Below are 8,685 nucleotides of genomic sequence, written 5' to 3' on the forward strand. Positions count from 1 at the left end.
GCATGGTTGATGTTTGATTATAGCAGCTCAGTGCATTCTCTCTTGGACTTAAGTGATTACCAGCTTGTGCCTTGATGTGCATCTCCTAATGGCTACATTATAGTGTTTTACTTGCACTCTTTTGTGCACATCTTCAAACCTGTGCTGATACACAAGGACAACTGTAGGCTTCTGACGCTCATGTACTGTTGACCGGGCCAGGGCTTTGGAAGTGTTACACAGGCACCCATCAATAGTATAATAATACCCTGTTGAGCATAATTATTATCATAACTTTTAATGTATGTGGACATAATACAAGTCTAACATGTATCCAAACTGTTATATTTTAACAGTTATAACCTGTTACTGTCATACACATAAAAGTCATAAAAAATAACCTCATATTTAGAATCCACATATATCATTCCCTATATGCATATATGTTGTCAATACAAACAATGGAAGTAAGAAACATTGTTTTACTTAGCAACAGCCAGATCCTGTTTTTTCATGCAGTTTGCAGTCTACAGCATGTTGTTTACTCACTCTAAATTTAACAGAAATATGCCAGATTAAAAATGATTACATGTGACGGTGTGCATCCCTTAAAAACAGGGAATTGGGCTAGTGTAGGCCAAACTGGTGAACCCGATATGATGGCAAAGCAGTCAGTCCACCTTCTCTGTTTCATGCGTTGGAGAGGCAAAGAGGTGAAAATAATATTGTTCATTATGTTCTATACCAAAAAATCATCAATCGTTTTGACTATATTATGTAATGAGATTGTGTTGGCATAGTAGTATTTACAGGGGGCAAGTGTTTAGAATTTTATGTTTTCTTTTCTCATGTATTTTTTTTGTACATTAATCCCTTTCAGCATTCAGCAGTTGTCTCTCCCCCTGATACCCCTGGTATACAGACTTAAGCTGACCTTGTTTTTACAGACTGTTTTGGGAAAACTAAAGACATGACACAGCTTCCATTTGGGGGATTTTGGCTTTATTCACTGACAAAGCTGTAAGCATTTATCAACACTCAGCACTAACAAGGCTGTGGTAAACCAAATGGTTCATCATGACAGCACCAAATCCCAGAATAGCTTTTATGAAGACACTGAAGGTCTTTTAGCAGACTGGCTACCTGCTCGCTACGGTTTTGTCTCTGAGGAGGGGTGATGGGGATGACTGTGGAAAGCTAAAATGCTTTGAATAAAGGCTGGAGACATCAGTGGGCCTTGATGTTTTCTTTGTTTGTTGGCTTGTTTTTTTTTTTTACTACAAACACAGTTGGATAAAAACTTAAATTAAAGTATGCTGATAATCATAACAGGACATTCTACAAATTCAACACATGAAAATTTTCTGCTGTATGTGAAAAGAAGATCTTAACAAGGATGATGACTGGATTTTTGCCTCAGCTATTTTCTACTGAAAAAAACGTATAATGAAAGCTGGAAACCTTATGTATTATTATTATTTTATTACATAAAATATTATATATTGTTATAATTTTCAAAGATTTGTCCCTTTCCTGATTTTTTAATTTTTTTTACATATTTGTTACACTTAAATGTTTCAGATCATCACACCAATTTTAATTTTAGTCAAAGATAAACTTAAGCATATTTGATAACTGGCATCAAGACTTCTGGATCCCTGTGGAGGAATTTTTGCCCACTCTTCTTCGCATTACTTTGCTACGTTTTAATTTATGTGTATTTTTAGATTTGACATGACAAGCACTGCTAAGAAATTGGGGAGGTGGCAAATGTTTTTTCAAAGTTTGGTTGGTTTATTTTTTCAATTATAAATCCACATTTTACAGACATACAGTATAAAAGTATTTAAAGATCACAGTAAACAAGTAAAGGAAAAAAAAAACATAAAAAGGTATTAAATGGTCCACACAGCTGTGCACATAGAGCACCCTAACATTTATTTACATGCAGCCTGCAAAGGTGAGATTCAAATCACAGATCACTTATTGAGCTGCAATATGTTGTTGTATCAACAACTCTGTATCTTAGGTAACTAATGATCATTTTTATCTTTTTTTTTTTGTAAACACCATTATAAACAGTATCATAACCCTCAAATGGCCTGATTTCCAAAATACAAATGTCATCTGTCTATAGATAGGTAGTTATTCTTTTCTATTCTATTTTCTCTCATTTCCTTTTCTGAATTATATCTCTGAATTGCAGCCATGTTTGAGATCATTGGACTACAGTGATTTGGACCCAGATTGGTCCAAATGTGACAAACAGACAGCATGAGCAGGGCACCAGGTCACTGATTACTTGCTCATACAAAACACACAGGTAAATGGATTGCTTACCACCTCTTAAAGTTGCCCCCTTATTAGGGTCCAGGTAACTCAGTGTTGTACATAAAACCTGAGAAAAAGTATTACTCCTGTTGTAAGCACTGCCTCTTATACACTACACATAACACACTCTCACATTTCCCAAAATTCAGTTTGTTTTGTTTCTGTAAGGATTCAACCCTTATAATTTAGAGGGGTTTCAAAGTCAAATGAACATTCTGTCCTTAAAGTCGATGTGTTAGAAGAAGGAAAAATGGGAATTTGTAAGGATCTGAGTGAGTTTGACAGAGGCCAAACTGTGAAAGCTAGATGACTGGATCAGAGCATCTCCAAAATGTCTATAATCTATGAAAAGTGATCCAAGGAAGGAACACTGTTGAACCAGCAACAGGTGTCAGAGTATACAGTGCATCACAGTTTATTGTGTATGGAGCTGCATATCTGCAGATCAGTTAGGGTGTCCAACAAAAAGTGATAATAATAGACACATGAGTACCACATTGTTTTAACATCATGTGGATGGCTAGGTGAATGTCACCTTGAAACGCACCACCTACCTAAACATTGTTGCTTAGGTGATTGATGGCTGTGGCCTCTTGCAGCAGGATGATGCGCCCTGCTACAAAGCAGAAATGCTTCTGTAATGGTCCGAAGAACATGACAACGGCTTTGAGGTGTCGACTCCAAATGTCACAGATCTCAGTCCAATCGAGCATCTGTGGGATGCGTTAGTCAGCCTGGTCTGATCCATGGAGACCGCACCTCACAACATACAGGACTTAAAGGATCTGTTGCTAACACTTTGGTGGCAGATATCGCTGCATAGTCGAGTCCATGCCTTGATGCGTCACCGTTGATTTCACAGCAATAGTGGGACCAACACAATATTTGACAGGTGGTCCTAATGTTGTGCCTGATTAGTGCAACAAATATTGAAGGGAAAAAAGGCACTTTCCAGCACCTGGATTCCTTCCACTGAGTGTATCCAGAGTACTGCTCAAAGGGTTTTTAAACTGACTACAAAGATTAGAGCAACATGATTAGTTTATTATGGGCTCAAGATTAAAACAGTCTAATTGATCAACTGATCAAGCAGTAGAAGGAAACGATAAGATGCTGATGGAAAATTACTGGCTTGGACAAAAACCAAAAACAGCTGAAGCAAAAAATTAGGTTTCCTGAAGTAAGGACAACAACATGCCCTTTCTGTCAGAATCATTTAAGAAATTAATGAAAAACAGTAAAGGCAGATTTCTCATAGGAAGAATTCAAAATTCTGACTGGAAAATCAAAAACAAAACATTAACAGAAAAACTACATTTGCTTTCACTTCTCCTAATATTATAACTGTGTTTTGTTTTAAACAATTAAATGTTAACAATTAACACTATTTCAACTTCACTTTCTTGTGTTGTTAAGATCTGCTACCAGGTTACCATTGTTCTTCATTCAACCAAACAGTCACGGTGTCCATCATCACAAAGCATTTTATTGATTGTAAAATTAAGCTGACAAATAATTTTAATTAAATAATCCACCCATTCTTGTTTCTACAGGGTGGAAACAGATGTAGCAGAACTTGAAGCATAGAGCCCACTGGCTGAAACCAGGAAGCCCTGGATTTACAATCACAGCACAGTAGAAAATAAATAGTTATCACAACCTTCATAATGTTGTAGGTGTGTCCTGGGGGAAATTAATTGTCCCTACTCAAGAAACAATAGCTAATCAACCAACATTTCAGTCCTTAAACTTGAACCTTAAACTGTGGCACATTGATGGTGTACTAGTTTACAGCACATGCAACAATATATTTAATGGCCAGTGTTGAATAAGACACTCTAGTCGGCAAATCAAAGAGGACAACACAAACTACACCTGTTGTGTAACTTTGTGTTTCCCAGGCATCTCCTACCAAGAGTCTAAACTGTAGTTCTTGAGTAAAAAGTCTTCATTTCCTGTTTTGGGTGAGTTCACTTGTGATTGTAAATTGGCTGTAAATAAGTGGTATTGTTTAAAGTATATATACAGAATAAAGTGCCGTGTTAATGTATAGTTAAATATTTTTTGTCATCTAAAGCATTTTGAAGGGTGCTGTTGATCCTTTATTAATGTGTGATGCAACATTTTACTGTTATTCCATGTTCTTCCTGTAGCACACAAATATCATGGGCCATAACCATCTTCTACTAAAGTTTGGTTTACAAAATGCCAAACTATATAGGATTATACTGTGGATATTGTTATACTGTACCAACTCTTTCTTGCTCTCTCTCTCTGTCAAACACACACTGCAAGATTTTCATTGTGAGTAACAAGAGCATGACAAGAGCATTTTGGAGGCAAAGTTGGAGAGGCAAGGCTGAGATGATCTGAACATGTGAAGAGGAGAGATAGTAGATAAACTGGGCAAAAGGATGCTGAATATGTAGCTGCTAGGCAGGAGAAAAAGCAGAAAAGACCGCAGAGAAGATTCATGGAGGACAGAGGACATAAGCTGAAAGAAGAACACCTTACAACAGGCAATGCACGCATGCTTCTTTATCAGTTGCTTTGAGTTGCAAAACTAGTAACTGAACTGTGTGTGTAGATGGCTTAAATGTGTTTTTCATAACACACAAACCGTCAACCGCTCACATCCAATTTTAATGCCCGAGAGGCGCGAATAGGCCAAATGACAGGCAACAAAGCCATCTAGTGGCAGACTTTGAGTGTAGGAAGCGATCTGTTTGTAACTGCTCTGAAACGCTTCAAAGCTACGTGTTTTAACTTGGAGTCATAAGTCGCTGTTCTTTCTCTGCTTTTCAAGAAACCCTAAAGTATTGAAGGTAACAGAAAATTTCAACTCTAAAACAGATTCAGAGAAACACGCATTAATAAGGAAACACTTTACGCATTTATACACACACATACACATACGCGCACACGCACACACAGCAATGTTATTTAATCTGACACCTGCAGCGCAGTCACAACTCCACACTGCGTCGTGAAGATGCTCTCACGGACTCTTCAGTGTCAGTAACTCCCAGAGGAGCTGCATTATTACCACTGAGGGCGCAGAGCGCGCTGATCCGCGCACAGAGAGAAACACGACGGTTGTGCTGGAACGGATTTAACAATCTGATTTCTTTTACAGAAAAAAAGGTTATTTAGGCTTCGGCTGCAATCTGCTCCAGATGTTTTTACTTGGAAAGCACACCCTGTCATAACAGCGCCACATCTTAACTTGGATGTACTTTTGATTTTACCCCATGGATTTCTTTAACAATACAAATTTTTCAATCGATGGCAGCAATTCAACAACAGGTAGGTTGAACAGTATTACAGCCCAATAGATCTACGTTGTTGGGGACTTTGTTTGAGGTGTAAATCGTCTAACATTAATGTAAAACAAAACAAAACAAACATAAAATAATGTTTCAGTTTTCCTTTCTTGTAATTTTCTTTTATCCACTGTTATCTCATATTATCTTGTGTTTTTGAGGTCTGAAAACCTATTCCGCAAATTCACATTAGATCGCACAATTATTTTCCAAATAATACGTTTAAAATGGAAACTCGAATAAATAAAAACATGAGTGCAAGCCTAACTAAATTAAGGCAATACTCCCTCACATCGTGCAAAAAACTACAACAAAACCCCCAAACATAAATATACTGACATAAATATGTTCTCAAATCAGGATTTTGTAAGTTTGAAACACAAGAACAGATCTTTTAGACCTCTAATGATATCTTTAGAATAATATTGAAGCTGTTGTATTTTGTTGTATTCCTCTCTGTCTTCAGCTTTTGCTGCAGTAGTAAAGCCCCCCCCCCAACCAACCAACCAACCAACCAACCAACCAACAACCAAACAAACAAACAAAAAAAAACAGGCATGCAGACATCATGGGCAGATATATACACATGTAGAGCAAATAGATCTGCCTGGACATTAATTTAAATTTATTAATATTCTTACTTTTATTATATGGTACTTAGATATACAGTATTTCATGCTGTATCCGTACAGTTCTAAATTGTATTTTTGTGTATTTTTAAGATATAAAGCTAATTTGTAATATTTCCACATTAACTGCTGTTCCCCCCTTTTTTGGTCTCCAGCTGAAGATGGTGCTCTTCACTGTGGTGCCATCCTACCTGTCATCTTTGGCATTATCTGCTTTCTGGGCATCATTGGGAACTGTATTGTTATGTACACCATTATGAAGAAGACCAAGTGTCGAGCCAAGCAAACAGTTCCAGATATCTTTATCTTAAATCTGTCAATTGTTGATCTTCTGTTTCTCCTCGGGATGCCATTTCTCATTCACCAGTTGCTGGGCAACGGTACCTGGCACTTTGGAGCCGCGATGTGTACGGTCATCACTGCGCTCGATTCCAACAGCCAGATTGTCAGTACTTATATCCTCACTGCAATGACCTTTGACCGCTATTTAGCTACTGTGCATCCCATTCGCTTCAACTATGTCCGCACGCCTTGTGTGGCTGTGCTGGTCATTGGGCTGGTGTGGGTTTTGTCCTTACTCACCATTATCCCTGTGTGGATGTATGCCGGCCTGATGCCTCTCCCAGATGGGCTAGTGGCCTGTGCTCTGCTTCTGCCTGATCCAGTTACAGATACATACTGGTTTACACTTTACCAGTTTTTCTTGGCCTTTGCAATACCCTTAGCCATTATCTGTCTGGTATTCTTCAAGATCCTCCAACACATGTCCACAAGTGTGGCGCCTCTGCCTCCACGGAGTTTGAGAGTGCGCACCAGGAAGGTGACCCGGATGGCAGTGGCCATCTGCCTCGCTTTCTTTATCTGCTGGGCTCCTTTCTATATCCTCCAACTGGTCCACCTGGGGGTGCAGAAGCCGAGCATAGCGTTCTCCTATGCCTATAATATTGCAATTAGCATGGGCTATGCTAACAGCTGCATTAACCCATTTCTCTATATTATGCTTAGTGAGACCTTTAAGAGGCAGTTTCTTAGAGCTGTACGGCCAGCTCATCGGAAGTTCCGCGTGGTGAACCCGAGCACCACCGATGGTGGCAGTGTCAGTGTGAGGATGGTACCTGAAGGGGCTCAGCAGGAGCCAGCCTGCAGGGAGATGATACCATCCAACGTGGCTCCAGAATGACTCCATGGATAAAAATGTCTATTATTTCATTATTTTGTATCTAAGCAACTGGTCATGGGACAGCAGACGAAGAACAAATTTTCAGAGCATCTGTGAGGAGCAATATTTCATATCAGTCCTAAATGATCCTGATTAATTACATATGCATTTGCCAAGCACAATTCTGTTGTCACACTGTTGTTGTTGTTGTTGTTTTTTTAAGCTCTTACAAGTGTGTTGCTCCTTATTAATGAGCATAAACACAGTTGATTCATTTATTCAAAAATAGAAACCAGTGTAGTCAGAAAGGGATATTTACTGTGAATATGTGAACTCATTGAAACACATATTTAATTAACATGAGCTTGCACATCCACAGCCAAGGAAACTATTAGCTTTCTTATTTTGTTATTTTTCTTCTTCATATACAAAATGCACTTTAGCTGTTCACTTCACCCCCAAGGGGTCACCACAGGAGATGGATCAGAATATATTTGGCACAGATTTTATGCCAAAATGCCCCATCATTTATCTAGACTCAGGACCAGTAGGAGTCCACCAGCTTTTGATGCCCTGAAAGTGGATTTATGTCTCCTGCTGCTCTTGAGCAGGGTTCTTTCATGTGTTAACCACTACAACTTAGAGTCTCTCATTCATATGAAAACTCAAGTGAATTAAGAAAAAAAAACATCTAAAAAAATAAGGTTTTAACCCAGCAGTGATCACTTTACCTGGGCAACAAGATGATAATGCTTGCTATGTTTTCCTCTTTGTCTATCTTTTACACCAGTTGTTAATGGTACTTTTGGTTATTATGTGTATTTGTGCTATTTATTTATATTTATGCTCGTGGAGTAAAACAAAAATCAAAGTCATGTTAAGCTACTGACCAATTTAAAAGTAAGTATTATTTTTTGTAGCACTTTATGCAGAAATATTTAATGCTGTGATCACAAAAATCGACCACCCTTGTCAAAAACTCATGCACAGGGATGATATAAAGTTCTGGTGCGATTTACAATGTTGCATGTAGCTTTGAATTTTATTGTTATGCAACTGAGAGCTATGATCATCATCATTATGAGGCCAAAGAAGAGGAAAATATGTGGAGAAGTGAATTAAATACAAAGAGACTTTGGACATGATATTACCAAACATCAAAGGCTAACAGTGTTTACTCTTGAGGAAGGGCAATGCGAAGAAATGTAAAGTTTTGTTAGGATTCAATAATAATTCAAAGCCCCTGATTTAAATGAGGTGGTAT

The 8,685-nt window shown here is 38.1% G+C and overlaps 1 protein-coding gene across 2 annotated transcripts; it reads left to right on the forward strand.

Annotated features, from left to right (window-relative positions):
* Positions 1-5,561: 5,561 nt before the first annotated feature.
* On the forward strand, positions 5,562-7,442 carry LOC134622653 (melanin-concentrating hormone receptor 1-like). 2 transcript variants are annotated; one of them, XM_063468041.1, is made up of 2 exons: positions 5,562-5,628; positions 6,424-7,442. In XM_063468041.1, the coding sequence occupies exons 1-2, from the start codon at positions 5,562-5,564 to the stop codon at positions 7,440-7,442; spliced, it is 1,086 nt and encodes a 361-aa protein (XP_063324111.1). The 2 variants fall into 2 exon arrangements, with proteins under 2 accessions (XP_063324111.1, XP_063324112.1); XM_063468042.1 differs by having other exon boundaries at positions 5,562-5,616; positions 6,418-7,442.
* Positions 7,443-8,685: the final 1,243 nt, after the last annotated feature.

This window comes from Pelmatolapia mariae, unplaced genomic scaffold, assembly GCF_036321145.2.
Source record: "Pelmatolapia mariae isolate MD_Pm_ZW unplaced genomic scaffold, Pm_UMD_F_2 NODE_ptg000116l+_length_67959_cov_1, whole genome shotgun sequence".
Taxonomy (NCBI): Eukaryota; Metazoa; Chordata; class Actinopteri; order Cichliformes; family Cichlidae; genus Pelmatolapia; species Pelmatolapia mariae.